At 39.0% G+C, this 25,079-nt stretch overlaps 2 protein-coding genes across 4 annotated transcripts in view; one reads left to right on the plus strand and one right to left on the minus strand.

Annotated features, from left to right (window-relative positions):
• Positions 1 to 201: 201 nt before the first annotated feature.
• LOC119654442 (26S proteasome non-ATPase regulatory subunit 11) lies at positions 202 to 20,235 on the minus strand. The gene is made up of 3 exons (XM_038059842.1): positions 19,285 to 20,235; positions 19,014 to 19,226; positions 202 to 664 (listed from the first exon to the last, which is right to left on the minus strand). Exons 1-3 carry the CDS (start codon positions 20,104 to 20,106, stop codon positions 434 to 436), a joined length of 1,266 nt encoding a protein of 421 aa, XP_037915770.1. The 5' UTR covers positions 20,107 to 20,235; the 3' UTR covers positions 202 to 433.
• A 1,358-nt stretch (positions 20,236 to 21,593) lies between these two features.
• LOC119655802 (transformer-2 protein homolog beta) overlaps positions 21,594 to 25,079 on the plus strand; it is an 82,775-nt gene continuing 79,289 nt past the window's right edge. The window contains exons 1-2 of one of the 3 annotated variants that reach the window (XM_038061898.1): positions 21,594 to 21,780; positions 21,930 to 22,006. In XM_038061898.1, the coding sequence (XP_037917826.1) occupies positions 21,766 to 21,780; positions 21,930 to 22,006 (92 nt within the window). In that variant the 5' untranslated portion in view covers positions 21,594 to 21,765. The remainder of the gene's footprint in view (positions 21,781 to 21,929; positions 22,007 to 25,079) is intronic. The other 2 variants (XM_038061900.1, XM_038061899.1) reach the window with 2 other exon arrangements.

Genomic DNA, 25,079 nt, shown 5'->3' on the forward strand with positions numbered 1-25,079 from the left:
AGGAATAAGCGCGCCTAGTAAAATACTAGGCTCGACTTGGGATGACCTGTGCCATATTTTGATACTCCCAAACAAAACCTAATACAGTTTAAAGCTATTTTCATACCCAATATCATGATAGGCACTGACAATGAGATTCATTGAATACGATCTAGCACATTATAGCTTCCTGTACGGTTCGTCAAAAAGCAAAATCAATAATTCAGCAGCTATTATGCCATTGCAGTTTATTTTACAAAATTGGATTATTCATATATGAGTTCAGTTAAAGAATCAAATACGTTCTGTTGTTCAGTTGAAGAATTGTTGAATTTTTCAGTCCTTTTTATTAATTTTGAATTTAATTTAATTTTGAAGAACTCATAATTTGTAAGAACTTATTTATCGTGATTGATATACGACAAAAAGAGAAATCATCCAGGTAGAGGGAAACCTATGAAAGTTTTTTAGCTTTCTGATATAGCGTGTCTACTACTTTTCCCATGCTTTGGATTGTCTCCAAAACTCGCTCGTACGTTTTATCGGCGGGAGATTCTTCGAAAACGATGAGGACGCCCTCGCCTTGATCGAGAATTCCGCTAAACTTCTTATCGAGGATCATTTGAGATAATTTTTTTTCTATTTGTGGCATAGGCAGTTTTATCGATTCGGCAACGTGAGAAACCTGTGAAATAAAAAAAAAAATGTTAGAAAAGATATATATCTAAAGCAAAGTTTATAAAATCTCGTCAAAATCCAGTTTTCCTAGAACCTACTCTATCTTTCGGAGATAAACGGAAATAGGAACAAATTCCGACATCTCAGTTTCTCATGCATTTAATTTAATGGCGATTGTTGAGGGGGTTATAGTGCTACCCCCTTCTCGAGGGATATCAATCCAATATAATATATTGCTTATTTTTCCAATAGGGCCATTTCACTTTCTTCCAATTTGGAACAATAGAAAACATGGTTTCCCCTTCCCCGGTATCCGCAACCGTATTTGTGCCTTTCCCGCTATTATATTCACCCACTTGTACAGAACTGGGCAAATAATTAAAATCACACAGATGTTTTATCTTAAATGGTTGCCATCATTATATGATATGTATTTCTATTAAATTTTCTTATATATTTTTCATAAGCACCACTGCATTTTTAATTGTAGTTTATAAAGCGCACAATGATTTTGTGGTATAATAATAGTCTGTATGCACACGTCTTCAACAGCGATTTTGAAATTATTTAGGTTGCTATTAGTTATGTGTTGAGATTTGAATGCTACTACTTGGTAAGTATATTCATTTATTAGTTATTTTATTGGGATGCCCTATGCATGACAAAATTATGTGTATTTTGTCATAGGGAACAGCAAAAATTAATGAGATAATGCATAATTTCTGTATAATACAATGGAGCCAATGTCTCAATCGGGATACGCAGATAGAGAAGAAGACTGCAAAGTGATGCAGCACCTGCGACCGAAACGGCAACCCAGACCGCACAACGCAGTGCTGTTGCGGGGAGAGGCACAGTGGAAATTGCTGCAACTAACCAGATGGTATCGAATATAAGCCGAGGGAGCGCTGTGGGCTGCTACTCTGGGGGAAGCTGAAGAGGAAAAGCTTATCTAGAAATGCGCGACAACTGTGAAGCGCATCCGGTCTGCGACGTCCCTCCAAAAAAACGTCAGCGAAGCGTGAAAAAGGGGCAGATGGAGCTGGAGAAGCTTCTGGACAGAATTTCGTACTAAAGGCGAACATGGAGAGTAACAGAAAATGCGAGAAAAGCAGAAACAACCGCGCCTCCCGCTGACGACACCGAACGCTAAACGGTTGGGGAAAAAACGAAAGGAGGAAGAGACTTCACTCAGGTACTCTCCAGCCTGATTCGTACATTTTTAAAATGATATTATTTCTGATATTGGGTGGAACATAGACGAAATAGGGCTCAAAGTGTGTGCTCCAAAAAGTGATACAGACCTCGTTCTCAGAACCCTATCCAACCTCAAAATACATCTTGTTCCGATATTTCCACAGATGGCATCAGTACAGGCGATAATATAGGACATCATTCTGAAGTTTGAACACAATCTAACCATTATTAACAAAGATATAGGAGGCCAAATGTTGCATTTTAATTAAAGTTATTATTTAAAACGTATATGGCGTCATCATCATATAAAGTGAAATTACAGAGGGTGGTCAAATTACTAGAGCCACTCACATTTTTCATTTCATTTCAAGAACATGATATTTTTTCATAATAAATATCTGTTTAGTTGCTGATATTATTGCTTTTGAAAAATGTGTTTCTACACTTTCTTATATATTTTTCAATGTTCTGATGACAATGCAATTTTGAACGTAGTTTATAGTGCTATTTTATGATGTAATAGTTGTTTGAGTGTACACATGTTCTATGACTGAGAGCGTCCTAAAAATTCACAGTTTGCATTACAATCCTCGCGAAGACCGCTTTCAATGTAGCATAAAGGCTAGACATGGCACCGACACAGAGTAAAGCATTAAGTATTGCCGCATCCTTGTACGGTCCCATTGGATGGCTACCCCCAATTGTTATGAAATTGCGAGTGAACATTCGGGGGCTGTGGCAGGAAGGACTCGATTGGCATGTTAAAACTCCGGATCCGGAACAAGGTCAATCCGCAAATATATTTTCTTCCTTGGCATATCTCAATCAAGGTCGAGCGGATACAGCAAGAACATTACTCAATTAGGCGTGTTCAACGATGCGTCGGGAGTTCGAAAATGCTGCTGTGATCTAGTCTCGTTAAATTTTATAAAGGCTACAAGTCACGTTACCCTATTGACCAGGAGGAATGAGGAGTCCCGGGGCTGTACCATACCCAAGCTGGCGCTAGTGTTAATGGGATTATATCAGGACGTGAATAGGAGTATGGGGGATATTCCACTGAAGTTTAGAGTGTATTTAGATTCGAAAGTGTCTGTTGCCTGGCTTGGTAGCAAGAAAGAGATCGACAATAAATTCATTTTCAAGAACGTAGGGACCGACCTATTGCGGACCCTTCCAAATAAAAAGTGCGCCTCTCCGGAATTCAAATCTATGAAGGTATATGTAGTAATATTTGTATCCATGTCAACCAAGGCTTAGCAGTCCGAAATCTGTATCGATCTTGCCACGTGTTCATATCTGGCTTTTTCCGGAGATCCACAAGTAGGCGAGGTCAGCCGAGGGGCTGCGTGAAGAAACTTGACGCCACAGTTTTTCGTTTGGAGTTACAACTCCCGAGAGCTAGTAATTATGGAGGGTTGGTGGAGGCGGTTTTAAGCGCTACGTGAAGAAAATGCCTTCTGTGGTAAACCTCACTTACGAAGAGTTCCATGCAGCAGTTGGCCCACGGTAGTTCATCCTAAATAGCAGACTCTTGTATCCGCTCGTAGACAACAGTGCACGTGTTTTCTGCACACGTCTTGATCCAGCGCGGCTTTGGATATTGCTAATGGGCAAAGGCCTCAAGAAGCATTTGCCAACGTCGAAACGGTGGCTATAACTCCAGGAGCTGCGAGCTCAATTTCGGTCAAAATTTGAAAGTGAATACCTGCAAAAGCGGTAAATGTGGACGAATCACCTTGCCTGATACCGCTGGGATTGTGAGGCAGGTTAGACTTAAACCGTGAGCAGGGATAACGTTCACCGTGCTGTACATCAACTGGTTTTGCTCTTTCTGGAAGTAGAGCAGCGCCGTGGGGATTGCGGGAATACGATCTGCTGTGCAAACGCGGGGAGAACTGCTGACTTATTTAGCTCTAATGCTACGGTTGATTCTCCTTCCCTCTGAGTCTGATTCGTGGTCTATTGATCCAATGTTGGACACTAGAATAGTGGATATCGACGAGGCACAGTAGCAGCACAGTAGCTTCGACCGATAGAGGAGTTATCGGAATATGTAAGACTACAGGGCCCATCTTACCAGCGTTAGAGAGCCCCGAAAATATTTTTGAAGTTTATCCAGGGACAGCCTGGAAGAAAAATGATCTTGTAAGCATTAGCCTTTCATTCCCCTATCTTTTACAAGAAGGCCAAATTTTTTTAAGGGGATGCTATCGAGATTTTACCTCGATTTTTCGAGTCTAACATTATTTGCACCGGGCCCGCTGGTGTGCAGGAGATCATAAAAGAGCAAGAATGCGCAGGATTGATGCTTTCTGAGACGTTGGGGGAATGAATCCTATGTGGTCCGTATGAAGCCCCAGTAAGGTGTTGTGTTTAAACGACAAGTAAAACCTATTTGTGTATTCCTATTTCTAATCTATTTGTAACAATTCTCAGTTGGAGCTGCAATATCCCGTTACCTTTGTAAACTTCTCTTATTGCACTCTAGACTTACCTACCTTCGACATAAGGGAGTTACTCCGAAGCGCGATAAATTGGACTCAGCAGTACGGTTTCATCAACCGAAATCGGAAAAAAATTTTCGGTTGAAAAGAAGCTACCAGAAGTATATTCTTCACGGGTGCGCCTTGTTTGGAGGAATTATAGTAATCGATCTTATTGTTGTCACTATTGCTATTGTGCTCTCCAGAGGATAGGAGGAAAGGAATGAGAATGAGCGCGTGCTATCATCATATCGGGAAAGAAATGGGCGCGTTTCACAATGATGGTTTGATGAAACTTTAAGAAGGAAAAAAGTAATCAAGAAAATTTTGCAAGGAAAAGAGAAGATTGTGTAATTCAATTGTAGCTATTAAGGCTAATTTTATCAAAGAAAAGGTTATGTAATCCAGATGAAGTAGTTAAGGATAATTTCATATGCAAGAAAAGAGAAGATAAGGTAAAATTTTATAATCACTTATTTACAATTGTAGGGAATAAGAGTATTTGTAAATTTGTATAATTATGTACAAACTAATGTTATTCCTCAAGAATTTAATAAATATATTTGAATTTCTACGAAAAAAGAAAAAAATAATTTGAAGATTGTAAAACCGCGGAAAGCGTTCAGAGGGTAGTATAGGTAACAGCGAAAAGTGGATTCGTTCCCACGATGGAGCATAAAACCTGGGAAATGCCCGCTGAACCAACCAACAGCTTTACTACTAAACACCTTTTTCTACCTTCAAGTGGTGATCGCTAGTTTTTTTCTCAATGAAAAACTTCAGACGGAGAAGGATGAAGGCGAGTCTCCCGCGCCTGAAATCAGGACAAATCAGACCAGCTGGTCTGGTTGGCGATTGAGTAGGGCTGGCAACCCTACACGGAAAACCGAAGTTGCGAAGCCGCGAAAGGAGTCTCAGGATTTTAGAATGACGAACCTGACAACGGAATAACGATTTGCACATTTTCTCATGGAACGTACGCTCCCTGCACAAACCGAGTGCTGTTTAGCTGCTAACCCATCCTCTGTCCCAATATAAGGCTGATGTAACAGCGTGGCAAATTTAGAACAAGTCGGAATACCGGAAGCTTGCGTTTCGAGTATAAAGGTTTTGCGTTCATCTTATGTAAGAAATTTCAACGCACATTTTTCTATCCGTATATAGCTACAAATCTAACATATTCCTTCATATTTTCCAAAACTACAAGCCATACGTACATATTACAGCCATAGATATTATACTCACTCTAAACAAACAAACTGCCTACTTCCCAATACTATATATACACATTCACGTACATAAATTGATCGCATTGAAAGCATACATAAGTACATATATAGTACGTACATTTAATACGGTTGATTTAATGTACAAATATATCTATCTGAATTAGATTCTACCCGCAAACTTCATTAGCACGCATACACTATACACCTACATACACACATGTCTGTTTGGAGTAATTGATATTCATATACAAATGACTAAAAAACTAAAACAAAATAATAATATTGTGCTATTGATATGTGATGATGACATCATACACATTGTAGAATGCCCGAAATTCACAAAAAATGGCAAAGTTTTACCCCCTATAACTTTGTTAATAATAGTTGGATTTTCTTCAAACTCGACCAAATTGTACATAATTCCTTATATCCATGCCAAATTTTGTATTTCTGGGATGGACATAAGGGGGGTCCCCGGGTAAATTTCTAAAATGTCGAAATATACTATTATTTACTTTATTTGTAAAGATATCGAAACCGGATGTATTTTGAGGCTTAGATTTCGTAGAGATGCACCACTGTGATTTTTTTTCAGATTGTTCGGTTGGATAGGTTCCGAGAACGACACCTGTTACACTTTTTGATGGTTATATTTTGAGCCCCCACTCTGCTATGTTTCCCCCGAAATCAAATATAGAGCCAATTTCGAAAATTACTAATTGAGCCCTTTCATTTGATAACCCACATGACCACATTTTATGAAAAAAAAATTAGGCACCCTCCATTCACATATATGGGAACCTGGTTGTCAGGAGCCGATGGAATTACAGCCGAATTGGTTGAATATGGAGGCGGCCAACTACACCAAGCGGTTCATCAACTGATGCTCAAGGTGTGGGACAGCGAATCAATGTCTGATGACTGGCAAAGAGGCTTTGTCTGTTCCATATATAAACAAGTCGGAAAACCGGAAGCTGGAGGCTTCAGGTACGAAAGGTCTTGTGTATTTCTTAGTACGTAGCACGTAATATATTCATATATTATGTGAGAGTATCCACTTTCGGGTGATATTGATATTCATAGTCTTCAATTTTCAAAAGCAAAACCTTTGACATATTATAACTTTGTTAGTAATAGTGCGATTTCCACCATGGTATGATCCTGCTGTACATTATAGCCTACGTCACTGCAAAATTTCGTGGTGCTAGGATGAATTTAAGGGGGGTTTCCAGCCAATTACAAAAAACCATAATAATGTACAATTATTAACTTTATTTGAACAGATATCGTTATGGAAGGTATTCCGGAGCCCAGGCACCATATAGTGGCAGCCTCCTGGTTTTTTCAGATTTTTCGGTTTGGTAGTTACTGAGAATGGCCTCCGTAAAGAAATGATCAATTTTAACCCCCCACACTCCCCACCTTTCCAACAAATGTCAAACCTAAGACCGGCTTCGAAAAGTACTAACCGAGACCTTTAATTTGATACCCCACATGACTATATTTGATGAAAAAAAAATATACACCCCTTTTTTGCATGTATGGGGATCCCCCCTTAAATTCAACGTAAAGGATGTAACTCACTGTATGTGTTAGCGTTCACAGTCCCCACCTCTCTGCCAAATTTGGTATCAATCGCTATAACCGTCTCCGAGAAAAATGCGTGTGACGGATAGACAGACAGCCAGTAAACCGATTTTAATAAGGTTTTGTGTTTACACAGGGGGACGAAGATGTTGCATTGCACTGGTGGCGTGACACCTTTTGATCACCTCTGAAATGAGAATATTCGCGATCGATATGGGTTTGCACCGATCGTGGAAGAACTGCGAGAGAGGCGTTTTCAATGGTGTGGTCACGTAATTCACGCTAACGAGAATTCAATAACCAGTATTGATCAAAACATCGAAGTCAACGGTAAGCAATCAAAAAGCCGGCCAAAAGAATGGTGACTTGATACACTGGATGGGGATTTGAAGGTCTCGCGATTACATCCTGATCAGGCATTTGATAAAATAAAATGACGAAACCGACCACGACGAGCCGACCCCGCTTGTGAATTGAAGGTTGAAGAAAAAGATGTGAGGAGCGACTATAGCGCGAAAGCTCCGTGTCACATAGCTGCCCTCTATTTTCTAGAAATCGATTTAAATAAATCATTTGATGGAAAGCGCTGTATTGATAATAGTCAACCTCATACGCTTCACACTCTGAGTTTAATATTATTAGCAAATGCCAAGAATTTAACCAACATCAAATATAAACAAGTCGGGAAACCGGAAGCTGGGCGCTTCAGGTATGAAAGGCTTTGTTTGCTTCTTGTGTGAGTATATTTGAGTGTAGAACTATCCCTACGTACAAATGTACGTAGCCCGTTAAGAATATGCATTTAGCATGTCAGACTTAGTACTTCGGGTTGTAAATTTACGCGGTAAAGACAACTTTGAGCTACTGTAACTTTGTTACTAATAGTATGATTTTGATCAAATTTGGAGATAATATGCTTCATATTATGTTTTATACTACTACCAACTTTTATAACTCTCAGATAAACTCAATTTTCCCAAAAATGTGGTAATATACTATTATTAACTTAATTTGAACAGATATCGATATGGAGAGTATTTTAAGGCCTGGGCATCATATAGATTTTTCGGTTTGGTAGTTCACAGTTCCCACCTTTCTGCCAAGTTTGGTATTAATCGCTACAGCCGTATCCGAGAAAAATGCGTGTGACGGACAAACAGACAGACAGTAGACCGATTTTAATAAGGTTTTGTGTTCACACAAAACCTTAAAAAAGAGATACCATGCTGTGCAGCAATTATAGAAGTTCCACGTTGCTGAGTAATATCTATAAGATATTCTCCGCTATCTTGCTAGGTTGGAGAGACCCATACGCCCAAAACACCAGCGGCCCATGCCAGAGAGGCTTCACTCCAGGTAAATCAATAACAGATCCGATTTTTTCTCTGCGGCGAGCGATGGAAAAACTGTTGGATTATAGCCATCATCTTTTCGCCAACTTTAAGGCCACCTATGGCAGCATAGCCAGATTAAAACTGTACGCGGCCATGAGAAAATGCGGTATCGCAACGGAGTTGTTAGGATTGGATAAGCTGACCCTGACTAATAGGCGAGGCCAGATAAAAGCAGCAGGACCACTTTCAAGACCATTCACCATCAACAACGGTCTAAGAGAAGGAGATGCCCTATCATGTGTCTTGTTCAATCTGGCTCTGGAGAAAATTATTCGCGATGCAGACATAAATGCGAGAGGCACCACCCGCTTCAAGTCTATCCAACTACTGGCCTAAGTTGACGATATTGACATTATGGAAAGAACAGCCTGAGATGTACAGTCTACCTTGATCCAGATCGAGGCGGCGCAAGATCTTGGGCTGCACATTAATGAAGCAAGACAAAGTACATGGTGGCAACGTCAGTACCAAAAACATCAAATCGCACTGGCATCATTATGTAGACTACGGAATCGTCGATCCTTATGTATGGAGCCAAAAATTCTTCGCAGGTTTCTTCTCGTAAACGCCGTCAGGAGTCTGCAATTTTTCTTGGTAAGAACCTAATTCGCCGTATAATACATGAGAATTGACAAGATTATTGTTTTGTACAGTCAGATCTTTAACCCTATGTTGAGACGTTTCGAGCGAAACAGTTTTTGTAAGCTGAAATAGGTTCAGTTGGCAGTCAACAATCGTGCGCGGGTTTCATCGTCATAGCTGTTATCGGTTGTGATTTTCAACCCTAGATAGGAGAAATTATCAACAGTATCAAAGCGAAGACCTCGATTAGCACTTTGTCATTGGTTCAAAAGGCGGGGAGTGCGGGAGCTTGAAAAGTGATCTTTGTTTTTAACGGAACCATTCTCAGAAACTAGTCAACCGAAAAATCTGAAAATTAAGAAGCTGCCTCTATATGGTGTCCAGGCTTTAAAATACTCTCCATACCGACGTCTACTTAAATAAATTGAATAATAGTATATTACTGTCTTTTTTAGTATTAACATTATGAAAATAGATATTCAGTTGACTCTAATTATCATATAATAGAAATTTTGTCTGACCATACAAAGCTGTCTAAACCAAAGGAGAGGCAGTGCCATGAAGAATCTGCTGCTGGGAGACCGGTCGGTAAAGTGTTAAGTTTATTTTAATCATAAAAATTCCTAGTGATATAGAATATAGCATGAAGCATGTTATTCCCAAGTTGGATCAAAATCGTACAATTACTGATGAAATTACAATAGCTTAAAGTTGTCTTTTCCGTGTAAATTTACATCAACCCAAAATATGCAATAACAATATCACACTGATGTGAGTAGACTGACAAGCCAAATATACATGTACATTACGGGCTAGTACGGGTAATGGGTGTAATATTTAACATGCCAAACTTGTCAGGTGCAATGCCACTGTGAGAAAATTTCGTTCTCACAACTCAGTTCCCATAACAAATCTATCTTCTAAGACAACAAACAAATGTACACCATCAAAACATTGATTGTTTCTCAAAACATTCGGCTACAAATTGCAACCTAGCATCTTATCCACCTGACTATAAATATAAGTCGCTTGATTATAATTACGCTTTTTCTGTCTAGTTCTCGTCTCGTGGAGACATTATAATCAGATAAAATAAACTACTATATAATAAAACAGTGATTTTTATATTGCATGTACGCGGATAACAAAATCACAAAACAGTGATTTTTATATTGCATATACGCGTATAACAAGATTAACTGGTGGCAGTGGTGGGATAGTCGCGAGTTTTCCCAAGTGAAATTGTGATAAACTTCACCCGTGACTATCTTTGGAGCGAACTAGGCTCCCAACAAATAAAAAAAAAAGTGATAGATCGTGGAAAATCTGGAGAAAGTTGTCCTCTAGAAAACGAGGGAAGCCATCCGGCAGTGCATCTTTAGTCTGTGGGAAGCAGATCTGCCCAATGGTGGAAATTTAATTTGTAAAAGTTGTCTTCCTTTAGCGAGGGTAGTCAACAGGTAGCGTCATCTTTACTCCGTGTGAAGCGGAAGCTACCCATCAGTGGAGCATCAATCAAAACCAACGCTACTCACTTTGTGGTTACGCAGCAGAATTGCAGTCAACCTTTTTGCAGAATCCTGTAAGCAGAATGTTCCTGATAACAATCCGATTGTAAGCCAATTCGAATAATTTTCTTCACTATGTTTGATATATTTACATACATATAAAAAAAACGGAAAAGCCCTTAGCCCAAAAACATATCCTAGACTAAGTAAATAGGTTAAAGTGATGTGTATAGTATACCCATCTGATATAGTATTTTGTGAAAAATCCTAGAAGTGATATGAAATATCGCGTAAAACGCGGAAAGTTAAAAACAAAATAAGTGTTGACGAAATATTTGAAGACAAGTATCGTGAGACTATTAATAAAACTTGGCAGAAAATACGTTACTTTTGATTTGTTTCGAAATTTTGTATTTAAACAATCGGAAGAAAAACGTAAAGATCAATTTGCTGACAATTCCGACTCCGACTCTGAATTGAGTGATACGATTACCTGTGAATCCGAGTTCCGGTTTTAGAGGAACTTATGCTAGATCAGAATTCTTCTTCAGAAATGGCTACAAGTAGCACAGAAACTGTAAACTTTACTCTTCAAATATATTTGCACACAGTTGCGTAGCAATGCGCAAAAAATAATTTTAAATGAAGAATTCGGTAATTGGGATGCTCTCAAAGCGAAACTGAAACACGTTTACGCAGAATCGCATTCAATGTTGGATTTGCAACGAGAATTATTTAGTTTCAAACAGTACAACAGTGAAACAGTAGTGTAATACCACCAACGTTTACTGGGTCTGCACCGCAGAATATTAACATCGCGCTCAGATAGTTCCAAAAGAGGGGAGAAATGCATTCCTTGCGGAAGCTCACTGTTTTCATTAATGGGTTGAAACAGGAGCTAACAATGTACGCAATAACCCAGAAACCGAAGACGCTTGAAGAAGCTAGTCGGCTTGCTCAAGAGGAGGAACAAAGATTGGGGTTGGTCAAGCCTTCAGTGAAAAAGGACTTTACGGATAGAAATGTACCGCGGATTTATAAAATTCAAACCGGTAAAAAGTGTTACAATTGTGGTAAAATTGGGCATTTTCAGCGTGACTGTAGAAATAAAAAATTTGAACACAAAAAATTCGATAATAATAAAAACCCCGACAATATCCGGAAAAATTACCACGATAGTGAAAATAAAAGTGGTCATCAGAAAACTTTTAACAGGAAGGAGAATGGCGGAAATAACTGCATGCCATCTCAGTCTCAAAATAACGAATATCGTTTGAATTCATTGGATATTGAGGAAAGTCCGTATCTCTTCCTCAATTTTGAAGGGAAATTCTTAAAATTGCTGATAGACACAGGAAGTTCCTCAAATGTATAGCTGCGAAATTCGTTTTCGAACACCAAGTAGACAAAAGTGAGTTTACAAATTACAAATGTATTAACGCGGTAGATGGCAACTTTCGGTTCTACAGTTGTTTCATTGAGTTACGGAAGCAATGAGTTTCGAATACCTTTCCAGGTAGCGACCAATCGTCTTTTTGATAAATTCGATGGTATACTTGGAGCTCCATTCTTAGTAGAGCACAAAGCTTTACTCGATTTAGAGAATTATACCTTGAAACTTGGAAAAAGTATACTCAGGTTAACACGTCGTACCTTTTCAGCAAAACCGCGTGCTGGAACACATGTTAACGCTCAGCCAGGCGAGAACTTGCTTGTCTCAGGCTTACAAGAAGGGAACCTTAGTGTAGCTGACATGTTAGTGGAAGTTGACAACAATTGCGAGATGCCAATCCTGATATTAAATAAAGATAATAACGAAACGAAACTTAATACTGATCACCTGATTATCTGCAATATAAGGCAAGAGGAAATGAATGTAAAGGAAATAAAGGTGAAAATCCGTGATGACCACATGAATTCAGAAGAAAAGGAAAGTATATGGGAGATCCTTAGAGAGTATGCTTGTTTCTTTAATGAAATTGACCCAGACCAGCTCACAAAGGCTGCAGAGCACACAATAGATACAATTCCAGGCACAAAGTCTATACGTACAAAAATTTATCGATTCCCAAAGATCCACGAACAAGAGGTCAAAGCGCAGATAGATGATTTAATTAAAAATAAAACCATAAAGGAAAGTTACAGCCCTTGGAACTCTCCCTTATGGATTGTACCAAAAAAAGCAGACGCGGAGAATGGTTATCGATTACCGAAAGTTGAATGAGGTAACGATAACAGGCAATTACCCACTGCCTAATATCTCTGAGATACTAGACCAGTTCGTACTAAATATTTTTCAACCCTAGACTTAACAAGCGGGTTTCACCAGATCCCGGTCAAAAAAGAGGATCAGTGCAAAACAGGTTTTAGCACGCCGTACGGACATTATGAATATACTACAATGCCTTTTGGGCTTAAAAACGCGCCCGCACGTTTCCAACGAATGATGAATTCAGTCTTGGCAGGGTTGCAGGGATCTAAATGTTTCGTTTATTTGGATGATATTGTCATTTATGGTGATTCTTTACAGGATCATAACACAACACTTCGGGAAGTGTTTAATAGACTCAAAATAAACAAAGATTTCAACCTGATAAGTGCGTACTTTCGACAGATAATCTCTGAAAATGGAGTTAATATGGACCCCAAAAAGCTAGAGGCCATTGAAAATTTGAAAATACCAACCAGTCAGAAGGAAGTCAAATCTTTCCTGGGGCTAACTGGATACTACAGACGTTTTATTAAAAATTATGCGCGGATAATGGAGCCAGTTACTAGATTACTCAAAAACAATATTGAATATGAATGGACCGATAAATGTCAATCAGCATTTCAGGAAATTAAGAAAATACTGAAGGAAAATGTTACTCTTATGTATCCAAACTATGAAACAAGGTCGACCATACCTATTTGGACAGGAATTTACTATCCGTACGGACCATAGACCTTTTATGTGGCTTTTAAACGTGAAGGATCCTGGTAGCTGACTCGTTCGTTGGCGTTTGAAATTAGATGAGTATCAATATAAAATCGAGTATAAAGCAAGGAAAGATAATAAAGTTGCGGACGAATTAAGCCGAAATATCTCAGTCAACGCAATAGTACACACAACAAATGGAAATTACAAGGAGATGGATGGCGAACATTCAAACGATCTGTCTGAACAGCTATTAAGATACAAGCATAGAAAACTAATAGATGATATTACGATTAACAAATACGGTGATTTAATATGTAAAGAAAATGACAAAATCATTAGAATCTTTAAAAACAGTACTATCAAAGAAATTCAGCTAACAGAAATTGATGAAATCGAAGACGATTTCTCTCAACGGGAGGGGAATGAAGACAATGAAATGCCTCCAAAACTTACACCTGAAATCGACATAGGACCAAGGACCTATAGAGATGATGAGAACCCTCCAGAGCTTCTTCCTGAAGTCAACAGAAATCCAAAAAAAATGATGACATCGATGATGAACAAAATTGTCCGGATCTCGATCCCGAAATAGTTTACGTCGACAATAAGAAGAGCAAATGCGATTAATAAAAGAATTCCATGATGGGGTTATTGGAGGACATAGAGGTGCCTTGAAGACTTTTTACGAAGAAGTTATAGATGGAAAGGAATGCGGAAAGCCATTCGGAATTACGTCCGTAACTGTGACGTATGTCCACATAAAAAAAATATAAGGCGCGACTTAAAAACCCCAATGGTAATAGAAAAACTTAAGGCACAACCATTTGACAGAGTTGCAATGGATGTCATAGGTTTCAAATGGAAAAGCAAAGATTATAAAGCACTAACCATGCAAGATAATTTAACCAAATACCTCAAATATATTTATGTCAGAAAGGAAACTAGTAATTATATTAGCCTAGCTATCATCAATGAATGGATAGGATATTTTGGGATACCAAAGGAAATCCTGGCAGACAATAGTAACGTTTTAACCGGAAAATCTATAACAGAACTTTGTAAGAGATAGGGTATAAAACAAATCCTCATCAGTACAATGCATTCACAGTCGAATGGTGGTGCAGAACGATCGCATGGAAGGCTGAAAGAATATTTAAGGAGCGTCGTGAAGGAGACAGACCTAGACCATAAAGAAATACTTGGGATGGCAAGCCTTTGTTTCAATCAGTGTATAAGTCAAGGGACTAACAAATCAACAGAAGAACTACTTTTTGGGAGAAAGACTCTACCCATTGAGAACATACGAGTTCCTTCTGATCAACAAGGACAAGGTAATATTCTGAGCAAAATATTGCAAATAATGAAAGACATGAGAGAGCGTGCTAAACAATTCAACTGGAAAATTAAAGAAAAGCAAAAGGAACGGTATGACGAAAAACTAGATAAGCGAAGATTCGAATATAACTTCGAGATCGGGGAGCAGGTACTTATCCGTCAAAAAACTCAGGCACAGCTGAAAAGTGGTTTGGCCCTTTTAAAATTTTAGATTCCACTCAAAACTCAATAAAAATTGATAATAGATCTAAGAATTGATTCAATAAATGCGACGCCAAACTCTATTTTTCAGGTACATTGTCTGGTTCATCTCCCTCGCAGGACTCGGAACTTTAATCCAAGGGGTTGTAACGGTTAAACCTATCAACTACACCAGAACCTTCTTCAATTATATTTCTGACCAGCAATTAAAACTGATTAAGGTTATAGAGTTAAGTGAATTTGAAATGCAATTGAGTAATTTAAAGGTTTTGCTTAATACGAATTATGTACTAGTAAAATAGTCGCTTGTAAAAACTTGAAGTTAAACGGAGAACTTCAGGTGAAACGGCTGGGTCGTAACATAAATACAGTATACGGTTTATTAGACCTAACTCCAAATATTAGATTACGTAGGGGAATAGCGAATTGGGTTGGTGGTTCTCTAAAATTCCTTTTTGGTAGTATGGATTCTGACGACTTCGATCAAATCCAGAATGCTATTCATAGTATCGAGCAAAATGAGTTCAACATCAGCAAAGGTATGATGAAAAACACATATTTGATGAAAGAAATAAACAAGCAATCTACAATAATAAACACCGAGCAAAACTCGATTCGTCTAAAAATTAACGAAATTATAGAGGAAATTAAACTTTTTAACAACGTGAGTAATGAGCACGAACAACAACTTAACTTGTAAGTTTACTATGAAGGCAAACTTCCAAACTTTACCATAAAATTGAAGTTTTAGATTTGCAAATAGAAATACTTAGAGATAGTCTACGCTTCATTCAGGCCGGTATTTTACATCCTTTTATCCTCGAACCAGAACAATTAGTTGAAGAACTTAATAACGTCAAAGAGAAGAACGACTTAGCAATAAGTCCTTTGATTGGCAACTATAAAGTTATAACTAAAGATTTGCAACTTTCGGCATATTTAAAACCGAAGAAAATTTTCGTAGTAATATCAATTGATAAGGTCACTCGCCCACACTTTGAATTATACGAAACTGTTGTTCTCTTATATAAGAACTAACGTTTTTATCACAATAGATAATCTTAAGAAATACCTTATTATAAGTAAAGACAGAGAATTTTACATTACAATAGACGAATCAGATTGCAAAGAAATTGGAAAAGTTAAAATATGCAAACCATTGCCATTAAAAAGTATTTAGATCAAAAGTTGCGTAATAGATCTATTTTTGAAAAAAATTTGATAAAGAATGTGAATTTAGAAAAATAGACGTAGATTTGGATATCATGCACAAAATTAATAACTTACAATTACCCACTGTAAATACAGTGGAAACACACGTAGAATGTAAATGCAATAAAAACAAAGAGATAAAAATTATTGGAACAAATATGCTTAGTTTTACAAACGATTGTTCAATACATAGTGTAACGCATGATTATCTGCCAGAAAAAATAGCATTTTAAGGTTTTACTAAAAGAGATAGAATTAGAAGATTGTTGTACCATTTCCAATATAAAGGATATCAAACAAAGTGAAAATAAGATCAGGAAACTCTCTACAGATAATGTTCACGAAATTAAAGATTTAACACTAGAATTAGTCGAACAAGCCAATTTGTGGGACAAAGCAGTCCAACCAATTCCTAAAATCATACGTAGAAATTCAATTACATCCTCTATCATCGGTATAGTAGTCCTGATCGCTATAGCATTTTCATATATAAATGTGCAAACGGTAATTTGTCCATTACCACATTCAGAATTTGTTTCAATCGAAAAAATAGAATCCGAAAACTGAATAAAATAGATAAAAATGTCGTGGCGTACAATAGAAGCGATGAAGATATTAGAATGGAGCCTATTGTTCCCATATCCTTAGAATCTAGCAACGAAAATACTAGAGGCATAAGGAGCAGACACTTGTAAAAGTTCGAGGACTAACTTCCTTTATAAGGGGGAAGATGTCAGCTGCCATGCCACTGTGAGAAAATTTCGTTCTCACAACTCAGTTCCCATAACAAATCTATCTTCTAAGACAACAAACAAATGTACACCATCAAAACATTGTTTCTCAAAACATTCGACTACAAATTGCAACCTAGCATCTTATCCACCTGACTATAAATATAAGTCGCTTGATTATAATTACGCTTTTTCTGTCTAGTTTTCGTCTCGTGGAGACATTATAATCAGATAAAATAAACTACAATATAATAAAACAGTGATTTTTATATTGCATGGTTTTATATCGCATATACGCGGATAACAAAATTATAATGTCACAAAACAGTGATTTTTATATTGCATATACGCGCATAACAAACTACTCACTTTAATGTGATATTGATCACCAGGAATTTGGGTTGCAGTAAATTTACGCAGCAAAGAAAACTTTGAGTTACTGTAACTTTATTAGTAATAGTACGATTTTGATAAAAATTGGAAATACCATGCTTCATTCTATAGTCTACATCACTGCACTCTGCGGTAAACTTAAGGAGAGTCCCTAGTCAATTTCCCCAAGAACGTAATAATATAACTATTTTTAACTTAGTTTGACTAGGCATCGATATAGGGAGTATTTTGCAACTTGGACACTGTGTAGAACTTCATGATTTTTTTCAGATTTTTCGGTTAGGTAGTTTCTGAGAATGGGTCCTTTAAAGAAATTATCACTTTCGACCCCCGCACTCCCTGCCTTTCCGGGCTCGAAAAATGCTATACGGGACCTTTCATTTGGTCCACAACATGACTATATTTGATGAAAAAAAACTACACCCGACTTTTGCACGTATGACTGTCCTTAAAATCAGCGTAGATAGATGTAGGTTACTGGACGTTTGGGCGTTCACAGTTCCCTACTTCTCGCCGAATTTCGTGTCAATCCGTTTAGCCATTTCTGAGAAAAGTGCATGTGACAGAGAGACAGCCAATGAACCAATTTTGGTAAGGTTTTCTTTTACAAACAAAACGGTACGCTTGCGTGACCCGGCTGTCATTCCGCTGTGGCAAAACTACCAAAGGGACAGCAGATATTTTTAACACGACGTGGGAGAATATTGATGAGCTGTCATGAAAAGTAAACTTTTCCTTGGCACAAGTTGTTGCCCACGTCCCGAAGGGGCGTTAAAAGATTTGGCTAGCATCCAAAACTTTTAAATGAATCGACGAGCGTAGAGAACTGAAGACTCCTTATCTTCGCCGCGAATTGGGGCGAAAGTGTGTGCTTGAGCTTCGGTACCGCAACAAACCCCAGGAAGTGCAGAGTAACATGAGTCGTGACAAAAAACAATTTTTTTATTGCACTGATAGGGAGGCAGAAGAAGCAGCAAATAATGATTTTACCACCGTTTTCCCCCTTTTTTTTAAACCAAATTGCATGTCGATATTCCTCCTGGACTAAATGTTGATTTTCTTTGGCGCACCATTCGATGTCGTCAATATATATTGAATGTCTCAATGTACTTTTCTATCCCGTATTGAAATGGCTGTCATTCACCTCTTGGTCTCTTGATCTCCCGAGACCCTCACACTCCATCTCTACTGTTTTGCACCAAGTGCTCTTGGGACACCCATTCGTCAGCGATCTTGAAAAGAGTGACCAAGAGACATATATAACATACTTGAACTAGGTCAAAGTTCCGATGCAGTAGTTGAGATGGCGGAGCGCCAACCTATCGATTTTGTTATTCGATGCTCGAAACCCGATGTTTCACCCTGGCTTTGGGTTGTCCCGCTATAGGCTTATAGCATCGAAAGTTGAAACTGGATGGAATGTGGGATAGGCCACAAAGAAACGAACTTACCAAACGGTCTAAGAATCTAATATCGTACGAAATCTTTCCTTTCTTCCCCAATAACAAGAGAATTAAAAAAATGATTGTAAAGTAAATGAGATGCAGATAGCGAGAGTTCAGGGAGAACTTTTGAATATACCTGCACTCGTGAGTAAGGCTCGATGATTCTGCATAAATTCTGCTCCAGCATTGTGTCATACAATGTTCCTAAATGAGCTTTTACGATGACGTCTTCCTCTAGTTCTTTGTGGTATTCTTTGAGCGCTTCTTGGAAGTCAGCCAAAGATCGTTTATGTGATGCTTGTGCGATAGCCTTCATAGCATCGATATCTCTTCCGGAGTATGTTATCGCCTGCAAAGAGTACAATTCTTGGATAACATTTGCATTAATTTACTTCTTAATCACTCACCAATTTCCCGCTAACAATTTGATTTACATCCTCCGCTTGACTAAGCATCACCTTACACAGAAGCATATACTTGAGTGCTGTCAACGCTTTACTACTTTCCACGCTGTCGAAACCTTCAAATGCCTCGTAAAAATATGAAAACGCAGTCTTGAAATCTCTTTCATCGGCTGCATGCAGAATTCCAGACTGTAAATCAAGCGCTCCCTGCATTTTAGGTGGACAGTAAATAGCATTTGCAGTCGTTCGGGCTGATGTCAACGCAGCCCTGGCTTTCGGTAGATTGCTCAAGGCATGGTATGTTTTACTCTCTAGCAGTTGCACTTCTACTAGCAGATTTTTATCGTCCAACTTTTTTAATTCTTTTAGCAATTGCGAACCAAGTTGCAAGGCGTCAGAATACATCCCCGTGTCGAAATATAAAGCTACAAGCCGAGCTTCCAAAGATTGCCTTAAAAATGTGCGCTTTTCTTGTTTTGCCCATTCGATACATTCTTTGCACAGTTGCACCTCAATGCCGGTGCCAGCTTCCAAATCTAAAAATAAGTCAACTAGCGACCGAACCAACTTCGCCGCCTTTGCTTTGCTAATGAGGCTAAGAAAGGGGCGTGTTACTTTGATTAAATCAGCGAGTTCCTTAGCTTTCCCTTCTTGCTTATACAGTTCACCAAGCTGCAAAATTCCCTGCTCCTTTACTCGGATAAGTTCTTCATCGTTTTCCGCCACTTCTTGGCCTCTTACAATCTTGTTGAGAAGAGAAATCCCCTCTTCGCGATTAACTAGGGACACCGCTTGAGCTCGTTCAAATATTAGCGCGCCAGCCATTCTTCCTATCTTAACTTTCACCAGAAAATTCACTCTAAAATCTTGCCGTCGTACTCTAATCAACCTTATGTCACAAATTCGTGTTGGATTTAATGTATCACTGAACAACCGCTAGTCATTCCCGCAGGTTAGCCAATCCCTGCACACAAATCTCACTTAATGACTTCGACTGCAATTGTAGAATAGAAAAACCACAATGGAATGAATGCGTGCGTGCACAGTGAGAGACCTGTCAAAGGAAGTTCATTACACGGTCTTATATCAAGCAACATACAACAGCTGAGTGCCGTTTGGAGTTCACGCCACTCGCGAGCCTTTCAAAGCGTACCGTTTGAGGTTTGGGGCAAACCGCGAGCGTTATTCATAAACGTCAGTTCTTGCTTGCACTTCGTTCGCGATGACCAATGTTCGTCAGGAGATCATTAGCTCAAAACATTGAAACGAAATGTCAAACGTCGATACCCGAAGGACGGGATTGTTGAGGTAGTCGTAACATTAAATTACATTACATTATATGACATAAAAAGTCTCTATAGATGCGTTTCCTAAATAATTACCTCCTCAAAATTCCATTTTGACCGTTGCGCACATAACCCGTTCACTAACAAACAGAACGAGGTTCGCAGGTGCCACACGGAATACAGCTAACAAGTCCGATGCGCAATGCGACTCGGATGATTGCTCGTTGCCACTTCACGTCACAGTGTATCTAATAGGCAGTACCCACACTTAATGGACTGGAACTGTGAATGTATTGGGGAAGCTTATCCGTACACATCATTGACCTTCAACATCTATCGGTATCGACATATGGGCTATGCTGTGGGCTGGTACATGTAATGAATTGCATGCATATACCTCCGACTTAATAATTAGCACTTGCAATGCAAATAGTGCCTTCCGCAGTTTTCAAAACGAATTCATTTAAATTAATCACATTCAAAAGTAACTGCCAAAAGCAAAAAGCGCCGCCAAATTGCAAATGGCGCAATCTGTCATTACAATGAACCCTGCCGACGTAGAGCAAACTTTGCCGACCCGAAATTTCGGGTTTACATGGAAACTGTGGGCGAATAGAAGCTTGTTTCGTGCGCATCACGCATTCATCTTAAATTTGTTTCCCACTTAAGTATCAGTCAGCATATTTTAATCTGTTATATAACGGAATATGATTGATTTTGGAAGCCACCGCCTGTACATTTAAAAAAATTGAATTCCTAGTAGTATGCGTCCCGTTGAGAGCTTTATGAAACGATTGAGATTATGTATTCGCGCTAACGATGGCCAATGTGAATATATTACCACTCCGGCAATATATTTGCAACCTCACACGGTTTACTTTTGAGTAGTATCGATCGATCATTCTTTCACCGAAAAACTGTTTCATGTCCGCTATAGGTATTACACGCTGCAAGTGTCAATATTTTTTAAAGTATATGGCGCACTGAACTGTAATTCATGAAAATAATCGGCCTGTGCTGGTTATGTTGTTGGCTCTGACAATTGATAGTGTTTTGTTTTCATCAGTATCGGTCATATTAGAGGAGGTTGTGGTGGTCCAATTTCGAGACGAGGTTGTGCGTATGGTATTCTTGTCGGAACCTCGAAACTTTATGAATATTTGGTCAACCTGGGCGGTAATCATAGTTTAGTAGCGACATGAATCGACGAGAGGTGAGTTGTCTAAAAAAATATCGGGTCGTAGAGTTTATATCGCTCAAACTGTTAGTGTAGATGCTAAACATCGAAAATGCTATAGCTCTACATGTTAGATTTTATTTGTTGTTCATAGACAGAAATCACACTAACTCAGCTTTCCACAGTCTTCCAGATCAAGGAGTATTAGCAGGAGCCGATCGCCATCATCAGTTAAACTTAGGAGATCTTTGGATAGAAAAAGGTAATTATCGTTAGTGATTTGGTTCTAAATGAAAAAAAATTATGGGTGAATTTCTGGCGCTGATTTTTACATATATGCACTTTCAAATAATGTGGATTCATACGTCAGTTAAGACGTGAAAAATAAATTTGACTTGGCAGGGAACAACTGCAAATGTACCAAAACATCAAGAATGATGTGAACCTCTTTACAATCTGCCGAAGTGTGTTTTTGTTCTCGCACGATTGTGGGACCGGAGTGCGATTTCGCACACCTGAACGCCATCCTATTGATCAATTATTATATTTGGAACAGTTTACACACTTGGTGCCCTCATCATAACAAGTATTCTTATCAGTAGCTCATTACAATCACGACATCCAAGCTAAGACTGGATAATGTAATCCAAGACGAGGCAGACTCTGCCTGAGGTGAAACGAAAGTGTAAGCCAGGACGCCAGGCAGCTTTTGGGAATATCGAATTGGTTAATCTCGGCGCAAAACCGGGCTATCTGCAGTTCCTATTAAAGAAGGCATAGACCGGATACCCGGTGTTGCGCCGTTGTTGATGAATATAATCCACCACCTCAAAACATCACTAGGAGCGCCCTGATTGTTTTGTAGTCGATATCCATGTTGAAGCCGAGTAAAAGTATCCCTCAGAAGTTCAAACATTGATAATATATGGTCTTATATGCCAACGTAAGACGCTCTTACTGGAGGAAAGGAAAAATTACTGGTATGTGCGGAATTGGAGAAAATTGCGCTTAAATGGAGGTAGATAGGTAAAAACAATTTTTACACTGACTAAATCACTCAAATTTTTCTAAGACCCGCTTTGCTATCCTGATACTCTGTAAGCTAAGATGGTAGCCCCGTAGCAAAGTGGGTTAACAGCCTCATTTAACTTTCTCGGTTAGCAGATAACCCACTGTACATTCTCATTTTAGCTAATTTAGAAAAAAGTAAATGGCTGAAGCGCAGAAATCAAATGAATGAAAGTAATGTCGTTGAAAGAATTTTCCTTCGAGTGTTTTAGGTCATTTTGTCGCTCTGACTATAGTCGTTGGTTTCTTCTTTAAAATAGAGATCTAGACCCATCTGCTTTCTGTCGATCAAGCTTTCGAGGCTTTTCATGATGTGTTCCGGCATTATTTCAACTACAGTAGCCGCTTGAAAATTAGGAATCGCGGAAATGAGAAAAGTTTGAAAATTAGAACATTTGCATGTGCCACTTTGAAATTAGAATAAATGATTTTAATTTCTGAGCTTACAAATTCGTTTTCTGCTTCGGATTATTTTCTTATATTTTATTTCCCTTTAGGCAATTTCCTTCACAAAAGGGAGGGGAGAGAGATGTGCTTCCAAGATTTCGTATAAGCCGACTTAAGATCGAAATTCCGCCTTGTCCATTGCTGCTTTGATTTGTTCGGAAATGTTTGTCTTTGAGTCGAGGTTCAATTCACGATGGTTTTACTTTCGGGCATTCATGAATTTTTGACATCAAGTCTTTAGAGAAACACTTTTCATCGAGACCAACGGCTGTGCACCACATCCAGGTATACAGCATTCGCAACCGCCACCACACCTAAAGCGAATCTCTTTGCTCTAAAAGGGAACTGTCTTGGCGATAAGTCTCTCGCAGCGGTCTACACATCATGCGCTTTCTGAGCATTTTCCTGGTTGTGTCAAGCATACAGTGATCGGCGCAGGGTTTTCAGTGACAAAGAAAAATGTCCGGAATACCGTCGAGTCCTGTCGCCTCCTTATTTTTCATAAAGAGGACTACCTCTTCCAGCTCTTTCATAATAAAAAGTGGGTAACGTTTGCTACCGAACGGTATCTGTCGGGCAGGGCTTTCTCCGTAGTTTTTTGGTGATCGGCTTTTTACCGGGTCTTCGCGCATCTCCATCCATCTCTACGATTGCTGCCATTAGCTCCCGAAAGCAGATAGCTTTGCTTTTGTTTATTATGATGCTGAGCAGAGTTGGCAAAATTATAATCATGATTATCATTGCAATTATAATCAGAAATGAGCGTGATTTTGTGATTACACGATTCCAATCATAGTCACAGGTCACGATTACGATTGCAATCGAATAACCATGAAATCGTTATTATAATCAAGGAATCATATGAACTCACTACGATGTTGTTTCTGCTTCGTGCAATTTAGTGGATTAGATACAATAGCCGACCAAGAAAATGCATACAATGTCGTTACAAACAAGATGATCGGATTGAGTCACAAGCCTTGGAGAAATGCTAGGGTACCCACCTCAGTCCACGCGGCAGGACCGGCCCCGAGAAATGGGCAAGGGTTCTTGACGCACGGACGGCGTCAGGATGTAAGCAAGTTAGTCCGAACAAAACAAATAGTGTCTGCACGCTTAATATCGGTATCCTAACTGGAAAGACGAACTCGCAAGAGCCCCTTCTGCGCTCTGCAAGAAACCCGATGATCTGGTGCCAAAACCTGCGATATTGAACGCGAACGCAGTAAAAATGGGTATAAACTTCTCTATTTTGGTAGCCCACACACTCAATATGGTGTTGGCATTGCCATCTCAGAGGGTTTCCATGATCCCATTAAAGAAGTCGAACGATTTGATGATCGGCTGATGAAGCTCGCCATTATATCAGCTGATCGCACTATTCACTTCTTCACCGCGTACGCACCACAGATAGGTAGACCTGATGCCGAGAAAGATGCCTTCTGGCAACTTTTCGATGAAAAGGCTTGTCATGTGCCTGCTGACGACTATATCATCATTGCCGGCGACCTTAATGGTCATGTGGGTGAAAGGGCAAACGGTAACAGGTGCCATGGGGGAAAGGGGTTTGGAGTGCACAGTGAGGGTGGTGAGCGCATAATCGATTTTGCAGACATCCATGACCTTGTACGTATGAATACATGATTCATCAAACGCTTGTCTCATCTTCCTACATTTTATAGTGGGAACAGTAAAACACAAATCGACAAGACGCCAACATTTTACTGTTGTCGCTGATTGCAAAGCCATTCCCTACGAGACCTTCGCACCTCAACATCGGCAGTTGATTGCCGTCCTGCGAATTAAGCCACTGATAAAAC

The sequence above is a fragment of the Hermetia illucens genome, chromosome 4 (genome assembly GCF_905115235.1).
Source record: "Hermetia illucens chromosome 4, iHerIll2.2.curated.20191125, whole genome shotgun sequence".
In the NCBI taxonomy this organism is placed as follows: Eukaryota; Metazoa; Arthropoda; class Insecta; order Diptera; family Stratiomyidae; genus Hermetia; species Hermetia illucens.

Bases quoted from the DNA above. Each gene is read 5' to 3' on its own strand.
- LOC119654442 (XM_038059842.1), bottom strand. From the start codon at position 20,106: ATGGCTGGCGCGCTAATATTTGAACGAGCTCAAGCGGTGTCCCTAGTT. The intron at 19,227-19,284 runs GTGAGTGATTAA...TACTCTTTGCAG, and splicing joins AAATTGTTAGCGGGAAATTG to GCGATAACATACTCCGGAAG. The intron at 665-19,013 runs GTATATTCAAAA...TTTATTTCACAG, and splicing joins AGCCTTACTCACGAGTGCAG to GTTTCTCACGTTGCCGAATC.